Raw genomic sequence first — 22,397 nt, forward strand, 5'->3', positions numbered from 1 at the left:
TCACACTTTTGGCCCGATACCAAGAAAATTTGTAGTCGATACTTCATCGACTACTCAGGTATTGGAGAAAAAAATTGTATCGATAAACACTCGATACGCTCGTATTAACGGTTGCCACCCCTTGTTTGCATTTGGGATCAAAATTCATCGAAAAAAAGCACCAAATCTCAAAGTAATGCACCAAATTTTTGTATTGTAACGAATTTAGAGAAATTCCGCTTATTCGCAACCTTCTGCTAACGTTCGAATCACTTAGCTGTTGAATAAATCACTCCATATATATATTCTGTATTGCAAAATGGCCTTTATTATATACTTTGGGAATAGTAAAATTATACTTCACAATTAAACTACACTTCTCAACTGATAGCGTGTTTAAATTAAACTGATCCTGATTACTCAGTTTGCGCTGCCCTTATACTCTCCGTTGCTTCAATCGCATATTTCTACTAAAGTCTAGACGTTTCGCCTTCTAGAATCTCTTGCTTGGTTACCAGCGATATACATGTATATTTGTAGTTTATGCGTTTCTCATCGTCATATGCGTGTGTATTGTGAGCACTACTTCGGTTGATGATCTCTTCGTTGCCTTGTACGTGTACGTGTGTAAATAGATTAAATTCATGTGTTCATGTACGAGTGCATGAGTGGCAGCTTGCCTTATTGTTGTTGGTCCTTTATTAACAGCTTAGTGATGCTAAAATTCGAATGACGAAAAAATTTATTGCAAATTAACAGCGAGAAAAAAAAATTATAGCTTTACAAATTTTTTTTTATGACATTCTGCGCTAAAATAAGACTGAAGTTAGCGAAACCAATCGGCGAAAGGTTGGCGGAATAAGTTGAAAATTTTTCATAATGAGTACCTAATTTATTGCAAATTAACAGCGAGAAAAAAAATGTATAGCTTTACAAATTTTTTTTTTATGAGTGTATCCGTTCATTGAATTCTCACTTGTCTACTTGTAAAACTTTATCATTTATGAAAAGCATCAAAAATCATGAAAAAATCATTTACATGTTTCATGGTTGTTGAAACTATAACTATAAACTAGCAAGGCGAATGTGAAGTGCTGTGTTATATTTTGGTATTTTCCTCTTGTAAGTGTTAAAATCGTTAAAAATGCGAGGTAGAGACTCAATAAGCGAATTTGTGTTCTAGTAATCACAAATAAAGTGAACAAAACTCCATAATTAACTATTTTATATTGAAAATTTTATATTTTTTTATTTTTTTTTTATAAACATAGATCATATACACGGATAAATAAACGGCAATAATGGGTGTGTGTGCAAAATGCAATTCCACAATAAGAGCGGAAAGTGGAATAGCATGTGAAGGAGTGTGTGGGAAAGTGTACCATGAGAGCCTACAATGCTCAGGAGTAGATAAATATAGCGCAAAAATTATTGGTGAAAAAAACAACATGATACGATTTATGTGTGACGAATGTATAACATACATACAAAACGTCGACCTGGTGCTACAAGATATGCAGATGAGTGTAAAAAAAAATAACTCTATATTAAATGAATACAAGAGCGAATTCGAAGAAACTATGAAAAAAAGTCAAAATGAGATAGTCATTATTGGAAGCAGTTGAAACGCGGTATACACAGCATGTTGCAATGATGGAAAAATCTCAGAAATTATTTGACAAAAAATTGGAGAAGTAAAAAACTTATATGAAATGGTTGAAGAAGTAAAAAACAAAACTGAAACAATCGGCAAAGACAACGAAAAGGTGCATAGTGAAATTAAAAAGCTGAACAACAACACTAATGAAATACAAATGTCATATGCAGAAACTATTAAAAACAATATAAAGAAAAAGGCATTGCCAGAGTTAAAAAACGATGTTGCAATAATTGTGAAACCCAAAGTGAAGCAAGCGGTTGCAAAAAACGAAAATAGACCTGAACAGCAAAGTTGATCCCAAAGATTTGAATATTTCGAAAATTGTATCAAAAAATAATGGTGTAATGGTGATTCATAGTCAAAATAATGATGAACGCAAAAAAATCAAAGATGCCATTGAAAAAAACATTGGCAAGGAATATGAAATAAAAGTGCCAAATTCAATTCGCCCAAGCTTTTTAATTACAGGAATGAATTTTAAATACGAAAACAGCGATTTAATAGAATCAATAAAGAAGCAAAATATTAACCTGATCCAAGGCTCATTAAAAGTATTGAAGCAGTTTGAAAGAAATCGAGGCAACATAAAGGTGTATAATGCAATCATCGAAATAGATAAAGAGGATTTTACAAAGGTTCTTGCCGCAGAGCGAATAAATATCGGGTGGGATAGATGTAAAGTCTTCGATGCTATTAATATACTAATGTGCTACAAATGCAAAGGATTTAATCATAAATCAGCCGACTGTAAAAACGAAGAAGCTTGCCACAAATGCCACGGAAAACACAACGATAAAACATGTGAAGAAAATCCAATTAACAAGTGTCTAAATTTCATAAAAGCGAACACAAACTTAAACCTAGCTTTAGACATAAATCATGATACATTTGACAGGAACTGTCACTGCTACAATAATAAACTAGAGATAAAAAAACAAAAATTAGGATATTAGCAACTAAATGAAGATGCAGAAAGCTCACAAAAAATATATAATTACAAATTCAAGAAACCCAAAAATAAACTAAAATGTATATATCTTAACACAAATAGTATCACAGCTAATAAAAATGAAGTTGAAATAATGATCGAGGAAGAAAATCCAGATATTGTACTTTGTGCAGAAACACATACTACGGAGGATGTATATGACTCGGAACTGGAGATTGCTGGGTTCAATCATATTAGATGCGACTCGCATAGTCGTCACACCGGTGGTGTCTTAACCTATATTCATAAGAAAATTGATTTCAAAGTTATATTCAATAGGAGCATAGGTAATAATATATGGTGTATTGTGTTTGAAACAATACGATGTATAACTAAGTGGAGGGTTTGTGCGTTATATCACTCACCAAACACCAGTGATGCCGAATTCATAAGACATATTAATGAGATGATGGAAGATTGCTTTTCTGAAAGCGGCAACAATATCGTTATTGGCGACTTTAATATAAATGTCAATACACACACAACATACTCGAGACAGCTAATTAGGACATTCGAATCACTAGCAATGTATCAATTAATTAATTTTAATACAAGAATAACAGAAACAACGCAAACGAGAATAGATCTACTCTTTAGTAACAAAACTGAAGTTGAAGTATCGAATTTGGATTCGCATAAAATATCGGATCATGAAACTATTTCATTCAAACTACCAATTCAAAATAAGTACCAAATGAGAATCTTTGAAAACCGCGTGTGTTGGAATAACTATGCAAAAGACCACTTAGTAAATCTCCTTAGAACTTACAACTTAGCTGAACTAAACAACTGCGAAGTTAGCCTAAAGGTCCAAAGAATAAACAACATCCTTAATGACGTAATGGCCACTTTAACATATAAAAAGCGAGTTCAAGTTAAATTGATTAATAAATGGTACGACCATGAACTAACAGAGTTGAATAAGCTGAAGTATGAACAATTTAAAATAGCAGAGAGAACCAATATTTGGGATAACTATATTACAATAAAACGATATTACAAAAAAGCAGTTAAAATAAAAAAGAAAACATTTATGGAAAACAAAATCTCAAGAAATACTAATAACCAAAAGTTAATGTGGAAATGTCTAAAAGACGCCATACATTTGAGTAGTGAGGTAGCAATATATAGCTTCTCCAAACCCAATTGTCAACCTCACCTATCCGCGGCAAATCCTGTTTCACCTACAGACGAGGCTCTGGCGACTCCAAGCTCCTTATGGAACTTGGGGGTGGGGAGGGAGGGAATGGCCTGAAGGTTTAATGTGGCCACATAAATCGTTCCCGAGATGGTCGGGCTAGTAACTTAATGGTACTGTGGTACCGGAGCGTACCGGATCTGTATCCGGCAAAGGACCATCACATCGATAGCACTCCCCAAAGCCTTCGGGGAGCAACCTTATCGCTACAACAACAACAACAACACCCGGCAGACGTTGTCCTTCCCTAAATTTGGCCTATCTGCATACATTTTAATAAACTTTTTCCGTCTGACTCTGCCCCCCTCTTCACTTTTTCCTAATCTTTTTATTCACTCATCACCCCCCCCCCCCCCCCCCCTCTTCACTTTTTCCTAATCTTTTTATTCACTCATCCCTCCGTCTTTTTCGCTTCATCTATCTCCATTTTCGTCTCATTCTATCTCTTTCTAAATCTCCTTCTCTCTTTTCTCTTCTCTCAATTCCTTCTCAATCTTCTGCATCCCTTATTGCCTGTTGTTGTTGTTGTAGCGATAAGGTTGCTCCCCGAAGGCTTTGGGGAGTGTTATCGATGTGATGGTCCTTTGCCGGATACAAATCCGGTACGCTCCGGTACCATAGCACCATTAAGGTGCTAGCCCGACCATCTCGGGAACGATTTATGTGGCCACATTAAACCTTCAGGCCATTCCCTCCCTCCCTACCCCCAAGTTCCATGAGGAGCTTGGGGTCGCCAGAGCCTCGTCTGTTAGTGAAACAGGATTCGCCGCGGATAGGTGAGGTTGACAATTGGGTTTGGAGAAGCTATATATTGCGCTGGCAACCTGAAAGGTTGCGCTACACAGCCCCTTGAATCTGGTATTTTAGTCGCCTCTTACGACAGGCATACCTACCGCGGGTATATTCTGATCCCCTAACCCGCTGGGGGCAGGTCCCAGAGGGTGGTATGTATTTTATTCCAGTCCCAGTCCCACTCCGAGTCTCAGTCCCAGTCCCACTCAGAGTCTCAGTCCCAGTCCTAGTCCTAATCCCAGTCCCAGTCCGTCTCTGGATAATCTATTACTCTGTACCAAAGCACCCATCAACAGCTTTCATTTGATATCCATATTGTATAAACACTGTCTAGGCATTCACTGGCCCACGTTTTGGCCTATATCTCGAGAACCTGTACCTGTAGTAACCATCGCGTGAGGTTTACGCAACTTGTGTGAAAGTTTGAACAAAATCGACCGACGCATCTCTTCAAACACCGGCGACCAACTAACACACATTTTAGCCTTTCTTTTTATATATATAGATTTTTATTTTTCACACTTCACTATAATATTAAAACGAAATGCAGATTTTCGTTGTTTTTGAAATTCGGCTTAAAAATTGCACAACTAAAGACTCTCCTGTATTAAAAAAATGTCATCGTACCTCTAAATCGCGGGCCCCCTCATAAACCCCCTCCCCCCCCCCCCCCCCCTCTCGCCGGCCTGGTGATGTGCTATACTTGATATCATTCGCTATAAATTTTTTATTGATAAGCAGGTTGTTTAATTAAACACCAAGCAATTACACGGAAGTATATCCGGACAACCTGAAAATATGAGTGCACTGCGTATACGTAACATTTTATTATTACGTCTAAACAAATAAAAAAAAGTGCAGTAAAATAATATTGCGACTATAAACTGAGATATAACCTATCCTATATTTCAAGTTAGATCAAACTACACACGGGATGCAAAACAAATTCAAAATCGATTCAGTACTTTAGGAGTCCATTGGCCTCAAACCTGTGACACGTGTTTTTTATATATTAAGATATAATTTTCTTTTAGCCCTTAGTTCATAAATTAATGCACAACATGAAATATCACCTGGTGTTGCAAAATACCTCTCTTTATGAACTATGTATAACAGTGCAATAAATTCTATTTTAAGTGCTGATGGAAGAACTTTCTACGCGTGGTCTGCTGTCCCTTCCTATTTTAATATTTCCTAAAGAAACAAGATTCGCCACGGATAGGTGAGGTTGACAATTGGGCTGAGTAAGCTATAAATTGCACTGGAAACCCCTTGAAAGGAGTGCGCTTCACAACCCTTTGATTCATTTGGGTATTTTAGTTGCCTCTTACGACAGGCATGCCTGCCGCGGGTTTAAGCTAAGCCTCCTAACCAGAGTGTTCAACTTGCCCTGACTGCCTGTCTGTTTTATGTATTTCAATGCACACTAAGAGTTTTGGTCATATTGTGCCGCACAAATATAATACCCAAAACCAATTCGAGATTTGCCAAGTATTTGATTATATTGTGTTAGAATACTATACAATTTAATTGTGCCGTTTTGTAATGTATTGGTTCACGCTTCTGCGCCATATATCAGGACGGGTACTATAAGTGACTTGTAGAGCATGATTTTCGTTTGCAGAGAGAGGATTTTACTTTTCAATTGCCTACCTAGTCAAAATTAGCATTTATTGGCAAGAGTTATTCGCAATAACAATTATATTTTTCGGGTTTTCATTAAGATCTTTTGTTACAGAGGTCAAAATATGTTTTTTTGTCAACTTACCCGCTATTTTCAGAAGCGAATTAGCATTCGGCCGTGGTTCTAGCCTTTGCAATGCAATCCGTGTAATCCGAGCAATGTTTGCAAGACAAAGCGAGTCCCCTAATATTTTAAAATATTACAAATCTTTCAAACAAAATGGTAAAAGGATTTGCCCCAAATCTACAAATTTTCCTTTGAATAAGGCTTAACGGACAAATTGCAAGCACCAAAAAATATAAACAAACTGCCTTGTGCACTTAACTCAAAATTACTGTATATATAACTTCATTCCAATATCTCGCCCATTTTATTGTAAACAGATGTAATTCAAAATTTTATTTTGTTGTGAAAATGCTAAGTTTTATTTTCTCATAAACTTCCATTATAGAATTGAGATTCCAAGGTATATACGTGCATCATGTATGCGAGTATGTATGTCCCCTATTTTGGCCTTTCTGAGTATTCTATATATATATCAGCATAATCTTCTAGTTGGTTTTGTTGGTATATCGAAAAATCGAAAAAAGTCAAAATTTTGAGTTGAATCAATTTACAATTAAACGTGCGATGTAGTAGGGCTTCGATATTTGGACTGTCGGTTTCTATCACAAAAAGAATTTCAAACATAATATTGTCCAGCCCTTTTGGGGGTTATTGCTCAATATTTAGCCGAAACTACGCGATCCAAAAAAAAATTTCGAAAAAATTCAATAATGGACGAGTATCAAAATCTGCAGGAAAGTCTCGAAGTATGCAGTTTTGTAGTCCACTCAATTTTAGTCTCTCAAAGTACAATAAGTCTCTCTAAAAAATGGTCACTTTTTTCATACATTTTCAAATACAATTTTCTACGTCGAATACACTCCAATTCGATCATTTTCCGAGCCACCCTAAGGTGATGCGGGCATTACGCTGGGTTTCCTAAGGCAGCTCCTTATGGTATCCTATGTTGGCTGGGGACGAGCTATTAGGCGCGATTTACATACATAAATCAAAAAGTTAGCAATATAATCCTTATCCTACTTACGGCACAGTTACTTTTTGCTCTTCCGTTGTAAATTCTTCTTTGTTCACAAAGTATGTTGAATGGATTGTGTCGGTATATTCAGTATTTTCTTCATCATCTTCAATGGGCTCGTTTTTGATAAATTCGCTTAACTCGCCTTGCGAATTTTCACAATAATCCAGTAATTGTTCGTTTCTTAGTAAATTCTCAGCAGTACTAAATTGTGCTGATTCCGAATCCACTGCCTGCTGTCTGCCTTTAAGAGCCGTTCCTATTTCTGGAAGTGAGTTTCGAGCAGTGCATTTGGGCTGGCAACTGCTCATCGGGTATGAATCTGTGTCGTTTGGTAATACTTTATTGTCAATTTCTGCCTCCATCATCGACATGTTTAAATCATCCCATTTTTTAGAAACCATTTCTCGCATCTTATGGTCGGATTGCACGCAACAATTTTTGGAACCGATACACACTTATCAATTGGTGCAAACATTTACAACAATTTTTTTTTGGTAGCTCGTCCCTTAGCTGCACTTCGACTATTTGGGGTATTGTGCTGGATAACAAATCAGCTATTCGCAATTGGTCGCATTCCTCAATAGTTTCAAAGATAGATTGGTCACTTGGTATAGGTACACTATGGCGTCAAGTTCGGTTTTCCCCACAACTCAACCGCGTGTTATTAAGGGGCTTTACTCACGCGGTTTGAGAATAAAATGGCGGATAGTGCGGGAGTCGAAATGACAATATTAATTAAAAATACTTACGAATTGTGCGCTGTATCATAAAAATATGCAAATTGTGCAAAAAATAACAATTATTTGCTATCGGGCAAAAATCCTAAAAAACTTTAAAATAAAACATGCAATTTATGCAAAAACATACATATAATTGCTATCGTGCAAAATCAAATCTAACACTAAAGTGTTAATAAATATATCAAACATACAAACAAATTAAAAGAAATTAAAACACAAGTAAAACTTTCGTTTTACACATATACATACATTACTTCATGATACTATCATCAAGTGCAACAAACGGAACATGTAACGGGAATTGATAACCTGGCGTGGGCCAAATAATACCAAATTGAATTACGTATAACTGTTGTAACGGGAAAATTCCCCTCCATTAAACCATATTTCAAAAAAAAAAAAAATAATTGAAAAACTTAAAATTTATTGTACTTGGAGTAAACCATTAAATCCAATTGAATATAACATGGCGTGGTGCCAAGAAAAAACCAACCCTAATTGAAAATACGAACAATTATAATAATACCAAATTGCAAGCTGCTACACATGGTTCTGGCCACCTTGGTACTACCATTGTGTATTAGTGGAGCAAAAATTACATATACAACAATCTGAAAAAAGAACAATCCGACATACAACCTGGCGTTATGGACTAGCGTCCGTGCCATTCAACCAAACCCCAAAAAAAAAAAAAAAAAGATAGATTGGTGCTGTGGTTCAGTGCTGCCTTCAGACGTGAAGGCTTCAAGCTTAATCATACAGGTCCGACAAAGGTAATCGATATATAGATCACTTGTATCCATTTGAGCGAATGTTTCTACTTCGGTAAAAATTATTAAAACTACACAAGTAAACCAGTAAGGAGAGTTAGGGATGAAACGATACTAGTAAGAACAATTAAGTATTCACAATTTTGACCCGATACCAAGAAAATTTGTAGTCGATACTTTTGCATCGACTACTCAGGTATTGGAGAAAAAAATTGTATCGATAAACACTCGATACGCTCGTATTAACGGTTGCCACCCCTTGTTTGCATTTGGGATCAAAATTCATCGAAAAAAAGCACCAAATCTCAAAGTAATGCACCAAATTTTTGTATTGTAACGAATTTAGAGAAATTCCGCTTATTCGCAACCTTCTGCTAACGTTCGAATCACTTAGCTGTTGAATAAATCACTCCATATATATATTCTGTATTGCAAAATGGCCTTTATTATATACTTTGGGAATAGTAAAATTATACTTCACAATTAAACTACACTTCTCAACTGATAGCGTGTTTAAATTAAACTGATCCTGATTACTCAGTTTGCGCTGCCCTTATACTCTCCGTTGCTTCATTCGCATATTTCTACTAAAGTCTAGACGTTTCGCCTTCTAGAATCTCTTGCTTGGTTACCAGCGATATACATGTATATTTGTAGTTTATGCGTTTCTCATAGTCATATGCGTGTGTATTGTGAGCACTACTTCGGTTGATGATCTCTTCGTTGCCTTGTACGTGTACGTGTGTAAATGGATTAAATTCATGTGTTCATGTACGAGTGCATGAGTGGCAGCTTGCCTTATTGTTGTTGGGCCTTTATTAACAGCTTAAAAATAAAAAAAATAAATGTAAGGCGCGATAACCTCCGAAGAGATCTAAGGCCGAGCTTCTCTTCCAATTTGCGTCGTGCTCCTCTTGATTTTCCCTACAAATTGGCCGGACGGGACCTACATGTTTTATGCCGACTCCGAACGGCATCTGCAAAGCAGATGAGTTTTCACTGAGAGCTTTTCATGGCAGAAATACACCCGGAGTGCTTGCCAAACACTGCCGAGGGGCGACCCCGCTTAGAAAAATTTTCTTCTAATTGAAAAATCTTATTTCTAAAATTTTGATGTTGCTTTGCCCGGGAGTTGAACCCAGGGCATACGGTGTGATAGGCGGAGCACGCTACCCATCACACCACGGTGGCCGCCTTAGAGATGCTAAAATTCGAATGACGAAAAAATTTATTGCAAATTAACAGCGAGAAAAAAAAATTATAGCTTTACAAATTTTTTTTTATGACATTCTGCGCTAAAATAAGACTGAAGTTAGCGAAACCAATCGGCGAAAGGTTGGCGGAATAAGTTGAAAATTTTTCATAATGAGTACCTAATTTATTGCAAATTAACAGCGAGAAAAAAAAATGTATAGCTTTACAAATTTTTTTTTTATGAGTGTATCCGTTCATTGAATTCTCACTTGTCTACTTGTAAAACTTTATCATTTATGAAAAGCATCAAAAATCATGAAAAAATCATTTACATGTTTCATGGTTGTTGAAACTATAACTATAAACTAGCAAGGCGAATGTGAAGTGCTGTGTTATATTTTGGTATTTTCCTCTTGTAAGTGTTAAAATCGTTAAAAATGCGAGGTAGAGACTCAATAAACGAATTTGTGTTCTAGTAATCACAAATAAAGTGAACAAAACTCCATAATTAACTATTTTATATTGAAAATAAATTTTTTCACATTTATACAAACTATAAACATAGATCATATACACGGATAAATAAACGGCAATAATGGGTGTGTGTGCAAAATGCAATTCCACAATAAGAGCGGAAAGTGGAATAGCATGTGAAGGAGTGTGTGGGAAAGTGTACCATGAGAGCCTACAATGCTCAGGAGTAGATAAATATAGCGCAAAAATTATTGGTGAAAAAAACAACATGATACGATTTATGTGTGACGAATGTATAACATACATACAAAACGTCGACCTGGTGCTACAAGATATGCAGATGAGTGTAAAAAAAAATAACTCTATATTAAATGAATACAAGAGCGAATTCGAAGAAACTATGAAAAAAAGTCAAAATGAGATAAAGTCATTATTGGAAGCAGTTGAAACGCGGTATACACAGCATGTTGCAATGATGGAAAAATCTCAGAAATTATTTGACAAAAAATTGGAGAAGTAAAAAACTTATATGAAATGGTTGAAGAAGTAAAAAACAAAACTGAAACAATCGGCAAAGACAACGAAAAGGTGCATAGTGAAATTAAAAAGCTGAACAACAACACTAATGAAATACAAATGTCATATGCAGAAACTATTAAAAACAATATAAAGAAAAAGGCATTGCCAGAGTTAAAAAACGATGTTGCAATAATTGTGAAACCCAAAGTGAAGCAAGCGGTTGCAAAAAACGAAAATAGACCTGAACAGCAAAGTTGATCCCAAAGATTTGAATATTTCGAAAATTGTATCAAAAAATAATGGTGTAATGGTGATTCATAGTCAAAATAATGATGAACGCAAAAAAATCAAAGATGCCATTGAAAAAAACATTGGCAAGGAATATGAAATAAAAGTGCCAAATTCAATTCGCCCAAGCTTTTTAATTACAGGAATGAATTTTAAATACGAAAACAGCGATTTAATAGAATCAATAAAGAAGCAAAATATTAACCTGATCCAAGGCTCATTAAAAGTATTGAAGCAGTTTGAAAGAAATCGAGGCAACATAAAGGTGTATAATGCAATCATCGAAATAGATAAAGAGGATTTTACAAAGGTTCTTGCCGCAGAGCGAATAAATATCGGGTGGGATAGATGTAAAGTCTTCGATGCTATTAATATACTAATGTGCTACAAATGCAAAGGATTTAATCATAAATCAGCCGACTGTAAAAACGAAGAAGCTTGCCACAAATGCCACGGAAAACACAACGATAAAACATGTGAAGAAAATCCAATTAACAAGTGTCTAAATTTCATAAAAGCGAACACAAACTTAAACCTAGCTTTAGACATAAATCATGATACATTTGACAGGAACTGTCACTGCTACAATAATAAACTAGAGATAAAAAAACAAAAATTAGGATATTAGCAACTAAATGAAGATGCAGAAAGCTCACAAAAAATATATAATTACAAATTCAAGAAACCCAAAAATAAACTAAAATGTATATATCTTAACACAAATAGTATCACAGCTAATAAAAATGAAGTTGAAATAATGATCGAGGAAGAAAATCCAGATATTGTACTTTGTGCAGAAACACATACTACGGAGGATGTATATGACTCGGAACTGGAGATTGCTGGGTTCAATCATATTAGATGCGACTCGCATAGTCGTCACACCGGTGGTGCCTTAACCTATATTCATAAGAAAATTGATTTCAAAGTTATATTCAATAGGAGCATAGGTAATAATATATGGTGTATTGTGTTTGAAACAATACGATGTATAACTAAGTGGAGGGTTTGTGCGTTATATCACTCACCAAACACCAGTGATGCCGAATTCATAAGACATATTAATGAGATGATGGAAGATTGCTTTTCTGAAAGCGGCAACAATATCGTTATTGGCGACTTTAATATAAATGTCAATACACACACAACATACTCGAGACAGCTAATTAGGACATTCGAATCACTAGCAATGTATCAATTAATTAATTTTAATACAAGAATAACAGAAACAACGCAAACGAGAATAGATCTACTCTTTAGTAACAAAACTGAAGTTGAAGTATCGAATTTGGATTCGCATAAAATATCGGATCATGAAACTATTTCATTCAAACTACCAATTCAAAAGAAGTACCAAATGAGAATCTTTGAAAACCGCGTATTCCAACACACTATGCAAAAGACCACTTAGTAAATCTCCTTAGAACTTACAACTTAGCTGAACTAAACAACTGCGAAGTTAGCCTAAAGGTCCAAAGAATAAACAACATCCTTAATGACGTAATGGCCACTTTAACATATAAAAAGCGAGTTCAAGTTAAATTGATTAATAAATGGTACGACCATGAACTAACAGAGTTGAATAAGCTGAAGTATGAACAATTTACGGTAAGTGTATTAAAACGGACGGTGTATTAAAAGACAGCATGGAGTACTTAGGATATACCTACACATGTGTAATTAATGAAAGTTTGCAATTTGGTGTATTTCCAGACTGCTGGAAGACCTCAGTAATTGTACCTGTGGAAAAAGTAAAGGGAACAATTAAACCAGAGGAGATACGACCCATAAATACCTTACCTAGCGATGAGAAAATAATAGAAACTGTAGTTAAGAACCAATTGCTGGATTACTTAAATAAAAACGAAATTATTATAAAGGAGCAGTCGGGGTTTAGATCAAAACACTCGTGTGAAACTGCACTTAACCTGGTATTTGCAGAATGGAAAGAAAGTAGAACGAAGAAACAATTTACAATTTCAGTTTTCCTCGACCTAAAAAGAGCTTTCGAAACAGTAGACAGAGATATTCTTATAAGAAAACTGTATAAAATTGGCATAAGAAACATAGCGCTTAACTGGTTCAAAAGTTACCTTAGTGGAAGAAAGCAGAAAACTGTAATAAGAAATAAGATTTCCCCCGAAGTGGACATTGAAATAGGATTGCCACAGGGATCGGTGCTTGCAGCAATTCTTTTTATAATTTACATAAATGATATTAAAAACTGTATCAAATACTGCAAAATAAGATTATTCGCTGATGATGCACTTTTGACTATAAGCGGTAACACAATTGATGAGGCAGCCTCAAAAATACAATCGGACCTACAGGCAATATATAAGTGGTTGTGCCAAAATATGCTTAAAATAAACATAGAAAAGACAAAATGGATGATAATGGGGTCTAGAGTGAAAAAAAATTTGTAAAGCTATAAATTTTTTTTCTCGCTGTTAATTTGCAATAAATTAGGTACTGATTATGTAAAATTTTCAACTTATTCCGCCAACCTTTCGCCGATTGGTTTCGCTAACTTCAGTCTTATTTTAGCGCAGAATGTCATAAAAAAAATTTGTAAAGCTATACAGGTTTGTTCCTCGCAGTTAATTTGCAATAAATTAGGTACTCATTATGTAAAATTTTCAACTTCTTCCGCCAACCTTTCCCCGATTGGTTTCGCTAACAGTCTTATTCTAGCGCAGAATGTCATAAAAAAAAATTGTAAAGCTATAAATTTTTTTTCTCGCACTTAATTTGCATTTAATTAGCTACTAATTATGTAAAATTTTCAACTTATTCCGCCAACCTTTCGCCGATTGGTTTCGCTAACTTCAGTCTTATTTTAGCGCAGAATGTCATAAAAAAAAATTTGTAAAGCTATAATTTTTTTTCTCGCAGTTAATTTGCAATAAATTATGTACTCATTATGTAAAATTTTCAACTTATTCCGCCAACCTTTCGCCGATTGGTTTCGCTAACTTCAGTCTTATTTTAGCGCAGAATGTCACAAAAAAAAATTTTAAAGCTATACATTTTTTTTCTCGCACTTAATTTGCAATTTTCAACTTATTCCGCCAACCTTTCGCCGCTAAAATAAGGGACGTGATGTTACGTAGCTGACTTGTTGGGGTGGTGAGGAGCGGCGGCAAGCAGGTATGCTTGCGGGCCCAGGCTAGCTCGTCGTCTTGGGCGGGGTATTGCACCACCGACCTCACCCGCTGCCACATGAACAAAATGAGGGTTCATACCTGCGTGTGTATAGGAAGGAGTGAAAAAGCTGAAAAATTTAGGAATAAACGTGAGGGGCAACGTTATAGAGGGGAAAGCATATGGGGTAGAAACAGATGAAGGCCTGTCCTGTCAGGTGGAGTCTACCCTCCCTCTGCAGTGCAACTTGCACTGCACCGTGGGCACTGTGCTGACTCCTGTTTACCTTACAGTGCCCCCAAACCTGACAGAAGTCTGTCCCCTGTCACTCAGTCACTTTCCCTAACAACTCACCTTCACCTTACCTTGCCGCGCACAAGCGCAGCGCCAACACCAAATGGATTTAACCTAGCCCTGCATACTTGCAACAACGACTAAAATTTTCATCCATCCATAAATTACAAATTTTATTTTTGAAATATATCTCTGAGTAATATTAATAAGTAATACCCTAATACCTATATGCCTACTTCAAATGTACTTAGATTGAACTTAGGTAAGAGAAGATACTACGGTGTCCAAAAAAAAAATAATAATTCAACTTAACGTCTAATTATTAATGATTCAATTTCAAGATTTCAAAGACCGTAAGTATAAATATAAAATCATTTAAAATTAAATACAAAAATCAATCTAACTTAGGTATAGTGATGATGCGAAAATTGCTACGTTCTAACACTAGTCTTCCAATTCAATTTTACTTCATGTAACAGAACTATATATACTTAAGCTTAATAGTTATTCCCTAAATATCCAATCAATTAAAATTTAAATACAAAAACCAATCCAACTTAGGTATGATGATGATGCGAAAATTGCTACGTCCTAACACTAGTCTTCCAATTCAATTTTACTTCATGTAACAGAACTATATATACTTAAACTTAATAGTTATTCCCTAAATATCCAATCTAAATACTTGACAATCTGGGGGGAGGGGGAACCACCCTAATGGCTATGCCCAACTATCTACTTCGATCATTCAAGGTTCAAAACTACGTTATCCGCAAGGTTCATCAAGGTGAAGCAAGTGATAACAAGCATATGTGATTTTTGCTTGTCATCTGCAAATCCCTGACCTTCCTCAATTATCAATTATGGAAGCAGGAGCAGTTCATAAATACAACAAAAAAAAACCAGTTTGGTATATTATTAAAATGTGTGTATGTTTATAGCTACGTATGTACATATATTCCTTAAGTTTATGTTTCCTTCTTCTATTTTCTCAAGAAGATCCGGCAATATATGTTAATATATGTACATACATACATTCAAATATGTGTATTGGCAAAAATATGGTACTCAAGTTTCACTCACCCATATACTCATGCTCCAACGGCGCCGGTGCAGTTGAGTAGATGTGTTGAATTTGCTGAAATAGTAAGAGTCAAAAAAAAAACATACATATATTTATATGACCACACTCAAGGTAGCCACTCTCAACCACTCAGCCAAGATCACTCGCTGGTGATCTTTGACGATGAGTGCTTTGGCAGTATTAAATCTACCCTCGTGGTGGCAAAACGCCAACTAAAAATAACTAAAACTGTGGATCAACAAGTGTTCTTGGTGCTGCAGGCATCCTATGCATATACCCGTTCTGGGTGTGGGGCTGGCAAAAAGCAAGAAAAAAAAAGAAGAGGTAGCTTGGCCGGGATTAAATCGGTAGTAAAAAAATTAAAAAAAAAAAAAAGGTTACGCTTCAGAATTCGGAGGCTTTGAAAAAGTACTACTACACATAGGAGCAGACATATGCGAAAGATGTGTATCTATATGGCCAAGAAAGATATTGAAAGACCAAGAAAAATTCGAATGTCAAACTGGAGAAACTGTGGAAAGAGAAAGAAAAGTGGATAAACGAAAAGTAGAAAAGCAGCAATGGATGCAAGAGTGCCCCCAAAATTAGTTCATGAAACCTGGAGTTGAGGTAAAGCCTGAAAAGTATATAATTTTTTTTTTTTTTGTTTTGAACAAGAAAAATGACCGGCTCCGGAAACTCAATGACCCTTTTGTCCGTTTCTTACCAAAATCCTACCCTTTACGATGGTATTTACATAAAATATAATAACATACAGAAATATGCAAGAATGATAAAACATAAATGTATAAGTTTAGAGCCGGAAATGCTGCTCCCGCCGCGTTTATTAGATGCGCCGGCGGAACGATGTCCATGTATTGCTACCAACTTTCTCGTATTTGTTGCTACCGATTTTATAATCGTTGTTGCTCTTGTTTTCAGCCTTGCCAAAAATTGTATTGGTTTGATTCGAGTGGTGTGCTCTTAAAAAATTTTTGTTGTGTGTAGTGTCGTGGCTGTTATTGTTGCGGTCCAGTACGCCAGTGAAAAATTTTATCCTTGGTATTACCAAATCTTTTGTTTTTTTTTCTTACTGTTGCTTGATTCAACTGCTGTATGTGTGCCTGTGTCTGATGGCGTTGCGTTGCTACCAATCACAAAATCTTTTACCATTTATTTCGTTCTACTTGTGGCTACTGAAGACACTGTTTAGTTGTGGTGTGACCTAAATTCGTTGTAATTGTTGCGGTGGTTGCTGTGGTACGCTACGTCGTGTGGAAATTATTGTTGTGGCTGTTGTGTTGACTGCCGCCAATTTGGGCCTTTTTGCGCCAACAAATCTGGGTTTTAGCCACCTTTGCTTCGAAGCTAGTGCCCAGTGCACAATTTCCGCCAAGTCTAAGCGATCTGCCAAAAAAAAAAAAATTATTATTTACATAAAAGAAATGGATTTAAGAAACGTATGCCTTTCTACCAACGTATGCCCACTTGTTTGCCTGCTTTATTTCCTCACCTACATGCTTATATACATATATATAGGGATGTAAATTTATGCATGCAGGTTTACTTTTGGCTTGCTTGGAAACTTGGCTATATAGGAGCCAACTTCCCAGTGGGCATGCCACCTTGTGAGAGGGAGATAAAACACAAAAATATACACTTACCTGGTACCATAAATTTTGGTGGCGAAATCCAAATATACCGCCGGACTAGGGCGTGTACGCCTTGAAGCACTTCGCGCGCTAAAACTTTTCGCGTAGATTTTTTTGGCGTTTTAAAATCCTGCGCACTAAAAACTTCGTGAAGGTTTGTTGCCGGTTTAAATTCACGGACACTAAAAACTTGTAAACCTTTAAAAAGGTCTTATGAACTTGGAGTTTCACTTCACTTCACTTGCACTGGGCACTGTTACAAGAAAACGTTTTCCCGTTGTCTAGCTTGATGCCCTTTTATAGCCACCGCCGTGGCAAAGAACGTTATCCAGAAACGGACAACTTTCACCTATACATGTTAAACTTTCTTCTCGGCTTTCCCGTATTTTCTTTTATGTGTCCACGCAATCATACACTCATATGTTCACACATACACGCTTATACCACTTAACATTTTCATACTTAACAAGGCAACACACCCACATGGATCCATAGCCTTCGTGCCTTGCCCGCTAACACTGATCCATTCCCACGCTCACACATTCATACACTTAAACGCTTACACAACCTAACACCTACACAGATACATTTATTTAGTTCGTGTCTTGGCTGCAATGTTGCTACATCATCAGCAACATCGCATCTACTCCAAACTCAATGTTGCCATCTTGCTGTAGCAATCGACGTTGCAACATTGCGGCCAACACACGCACTGGTCACATCACACGTAGTCACAGATACATCATGCCATTCACTCGAACCAGTGCTTATGAGGAAGGCTGTCGTTACAGTGATTCAAACGTTTGCAGAAGGTTGGAAATAAGCGGAATTTCCTAATTCGTTACAATATGTTTTTTGTCAACTTACCCATTATTTTTAGAGGCGAATTAGCATTAGACCGTGGTTCTAGACTTTGCAATGCAATCCATGTAATCCGAGCACTGTTTGCAAGACAAAGCGAATCCCCCTTGTATTTTAAAATATTACACACAAAATGGTAAAAATATTTGCCCCAAATCGACAAATTTTCCATTGAATAAGGCTTAACGGACAAAGCAAGGACCAAAAAATATAAACAAACAGCCTTGAAGCGCACTTAACTCAAAATTGCTTTATATAAAACTTCGTTCCAATATGTCGCCCATTTTATTGTAAACAGATGTATTTCAAAAGTTTATTTTGTTGGGAAAACCCAAACGAAGTTCTGTTTTGTTGGTAATTCTTTACTTTAGCTCACAACTGCTAAAACTATTCCAAAAATATCGGGAGAGATGTCAAAAGACGCGCTTTGGACACAGGATCGTGAATCCGAAAGCGGAAATTGGAAATTTTATTTCTTCTCGGAGATATTTGCAAACAATTTTTTTTTTTTGGTTTTGGTTGAATCGCACGGACGTTAGTCCATAACCCCAGGTTGTATATCAGATGGTTCTTTCTTCGTGTATATGTAATTTTCGCGTCACTGGTACACAATGGCAATACCATAGAGGCCAGAACCATGTGTGGTCCCAAGGCAGTCGGTTCTATGGACCGGAGCGACTCGGGATTTTTCCCGACCAAGGACTGTCATTTCAGTGTAACCCCATTTAATTTGTTTCGTCCCTCCCACAAATTGTCATCCTCCCAGCAGCTCCTTGCAGCAGGACTGCTCCATATTCTCTTGCTCCGAGAAGGTATCGAATCCAATCCGGGTCCGTCTCCTGACCTCGGTCCTGAGAAATGGTTTTGCTGCATCTGCCGGAAAAGAATCTTTTTAGGACGGTCATACTCTGTTCAGTGTGTCTCGTGTAAGGGATGGTTGCATCGGACAGGTTGTTCTGGGCTTGATCCCAAAACCCGACGTCCACGTAACTTTTATAAATCTTTTGTGGCTCCTTGCTGTTCACGCCCAAGGGCGTCCCGTAGTCTACGTCTAAGCGCCCCCCCCCCCCCCCCCCATTACCTTCCAGCAGCCCCGCTGCTCAGCAAGCCACAACAAGTACCCGCTGCTGCTCGCGCCTTACGGCGCCAACAACTCAAACAGCTGCTACCACTCATAACTACAATCTTCGTAGTAGAGTCGGAAGCAATGCTGAGCAACAGCCCCTGCCCCCGTCTTCTCCCCCCCTCTTTTCCGGCAGCAATCGTGTAGGTCAGGGAAACAGACTCTTAGTCCCTACCTCCGTTTGCACCGTTTGCCAGCACAGAATATATATGTTTGCGACATCCGCCCAATGCAGCTCCTGCCTCGGGTGGTGCCACTTTCCTAGATGTTCTGGTCTCCGCGACGGCAACCCCTCGGCGGGTTTCATCGCGCCATGTTGCCAGGTCGCAAACCCAAATCATCCGGGTACCCCAATGCTTGCCCAAGGACGCCCAGTCCCAGGGCCACAACAGCAATTGCGTCCTGGCCTTCCTGAACCCAGGCGTAGTCACCCGTCACTTACCCCCAGAGTGGCGACGTCTCCCCTCATGCACTTCAGAATTCTGCAGTTAAACTGTAATGGACTAACTGGGAAGATTACGGAGATAGTCAATTTCATGAAGCGGCACAACATCCGCATTGCTGCGATTCAAGAGACTAAACTCACAGCACGATCTGCATTGCAGTCCTGCTCTGGGTATAATGTCCACAGAAAAGATCGCGAGAGCGCAAATGGAGGCGGCCTCGCGTTTATAATACACCACTCTGTGCAATATCACATATTTGATCCTGGCATCGACCGCAGGGACAACGTCTTAGAACGTCAAGGCCTATCTGTCCGGTCAGGCGATGCAAACCTAGAAATCATCAACATCTACATCCCCCCTGCCACCTGTTGCCCCGGTGGATACCACCCTAATATTAGAGCCTTACTCACTGGAAACAATCGCATTATTTTAGGCGACTTCAATGCCCATCATGATCTATGGCATTCAAATTTGCGGGCGGACAGTAGGGGCGAGATGTTGGCGGATCAAATAGAAGAAACGACGTTCTGCACAATAAACGGAGACGCCCCCACACGTATGGTAGGAAGCTGTCACAGTTCGCCAGATATCTCAATCGTGAGCGCAGAACTCGTAAACTGCGTCAACTGGCAGCCGATGGTATCATTGGCATCCGACCACCTGCCTATACTTGTTTCGCTCGAGCGTACCGCCGACTTCATCGTCACCGAAAAACGCACTTTCATAAACTTTAAAAAAGGAAAGTGGGGAGAATATAAATCCTTTACAGACAACCTCTTTGCTGCCCTCCCTATCCCGACTGATGCCCGCCAAGGGGAGCGTGCCTTTCGCAAGGTCATTGAATCCGCCTCGGCACGTTTCATTCCCGCCGGGAGAATTCCCGAAATCCGGCCCCACTTCCCGGCGGAGGCCGCAAACTTAGCGAGAGAACGTGACCTTATAAGGCAGCTTGATCCAGGCGACCCCCAAATAAGGGATATAAACCAACGCATCAGATTGCTTGTGGATGAACACAAGCGGGCGAAATGGGAGGAGCACCTAAGAGGTTGTAACCTCTCTACCGGTGTGGGTAAACTTTGGTCCACCGTAAAGTCCCTATCGAATCCGACTAAGCACAAAGACAAAGTTTCCATCGCCTTTGGCGACAAAGTGCTGTCGGATGCGAAAAAATGCGCGAGCGCTTTCTGCCGACAATATATAATGCATTCTACGGTCGACAAAGTTAGACGGAGGGCCAACAGACACGCACATAAACACAAATTCAGCGCGTCACCAATCACCATCACCGCTAAAGAGGTTGAGGACGCCATTGGTCGCGCTAAACCATCCAAAGCAGTGGGCCCAGACGGCATAGCCATGCCGATGCTTAAAAGCCTAGGGAAAGAGGGTTTCAAATATTTAGCGCAGGTCTTCAACCTGTCTCTTTCCACCTTTGTCATACCCGAGAAATGGAGAATGGCCAAGGTGGTCCCGCTACTAAAGCCTGGTAAACCAGCTAACATAGGAGAGTCGTATCGTCCGATATCTCTCCTATCGCCAGTAGCAAAGACGCTCGAAGCCATTTTGCTCCCTTATTTCCAAGCAAATTTGCAACTAGCCTCCCATCAGCATGGCTTCAGAAAACTCCATAGCACTACCTCCGCGCTAAATGCCATTAGTACCCAGATAAATTGCGGTTTAAATCAAAACCCCCACCATAGAACAGTACTCGTAGCGCTAGACCTATCAAAAGCTTTTGATACGGTCAACCACGGCTCGTTACTGCAAGACCTGGAAGGGTCTACCTTTCCCCCATGTCTTAAAAGGTGGACCGCAAATTATCTGGGTGGTCGGCAGGCATCGGTGCTATTTAGAAACGAAACATCAAAGCCAAGGAGAATTAAACAAGGGGTGCCACAGGGTGGTGTCCTATCCCCACTTTTGTTTAATTTCTACATATCTAAACTACCTTCACCACCGGAAGGAGTCACAATCGTTTCCTACGCCGATGACTGCACAGTAATGGCCACAGGCCCAGGCCCACAGATCGATGAGCTATGCAATAAAATAAACGGCTACCTCCCTGATCTCTCCAGTTTTTTCGCCTCGCGAAACCTGGCAATTAGCCAGCCGATTACGTGCTACGCGTCACCCATATGGTCGCCAAGCCTAAAAATTACCCACTGGAAGAAGCTACAGGCCTGCCAAAATACTGCTCTCAGAATTGCCACGGGCTGTCTTCTTATGTCCCCAGAACACCATCTACATAATGAGGCGAGAATACTCCCCATCAGGGAAAGAAACGAGATGCTGACCAAACAGTTCCTGTTGAATACCCAGAAACCTGGGCATCCCAACAGACATCTGATTGACGAGCCAGCACCGTCTAGGGGCTTAAGGAGTCATCTCCGTAAGCATTTTGAGGAAATACGGCATCTGAGAACACAGCCGTATGAAGCGAAAAA

The 22,397-nt window shown here is 38.3% G+C and overlaps 2 protein-coding genes across 4 annotated transcripts in view; both read right to left on the reverse strand.

The window, feature by feature from the left end:
• Positions 1-22,397, reverse strand: part of LOC137249220 (zinc finger protein 431-like) — a 117,613-nt gene that overhangs the window by 85,155 nt on the left and 10,061 nt on the right. The gene's annotated exons all lie outside the window — the stretch shown is intronic.
• Positions 133-13,773, reverse strand: LOC137249221 (uncharacterized). Of its 2 annotated transcripts, XM_067780531.1 has the most exons (3): positions 8,886-13,773; positions 7,392-7,961; positions 5,310-7,328 (listed from the first exon to the last, which is right to left on the reverse strand). In XM_067780531.1, exons 2-3 carry the CDS (start codon positions 7,793-7,795, stop codon positions 7,286-7,288), a joined length of 447 nt encoding a protein of 148 aa, XP_067636632.1. In that variant the 5' UTR covers positions 7,796-7,961; positions 8,886-13,773; the 3' UTR covers positions 5,310-7,285. The 2 variants fall into 2 exon arrangements, with proteins under 2 accessions (XP_067636633.1, XP_067636632.1); XM_067780532.1 differs by lacking the exons at positions 5,310-7,328; positions 8,886-13,773 and adding an exon at positions 133-697 and having other exon boundaries at positions 7,392-7,936.

The sequence above is a fragment of the Eurosta solidaginis genome, chromosome 4 (assembly GCF_040869045.1).
Source record: "Eurosta solidaginis isolate ZX-2024a chromosome 4, ASM4086904v1, whole genome shotgun sequence".
Classification (NCBI taxonomy): Eukaryota; Metazoa; Arthropoda; class Insecta; order Diptera; family Tephritidae; genus Eurosta; species Eurosta solidaginis.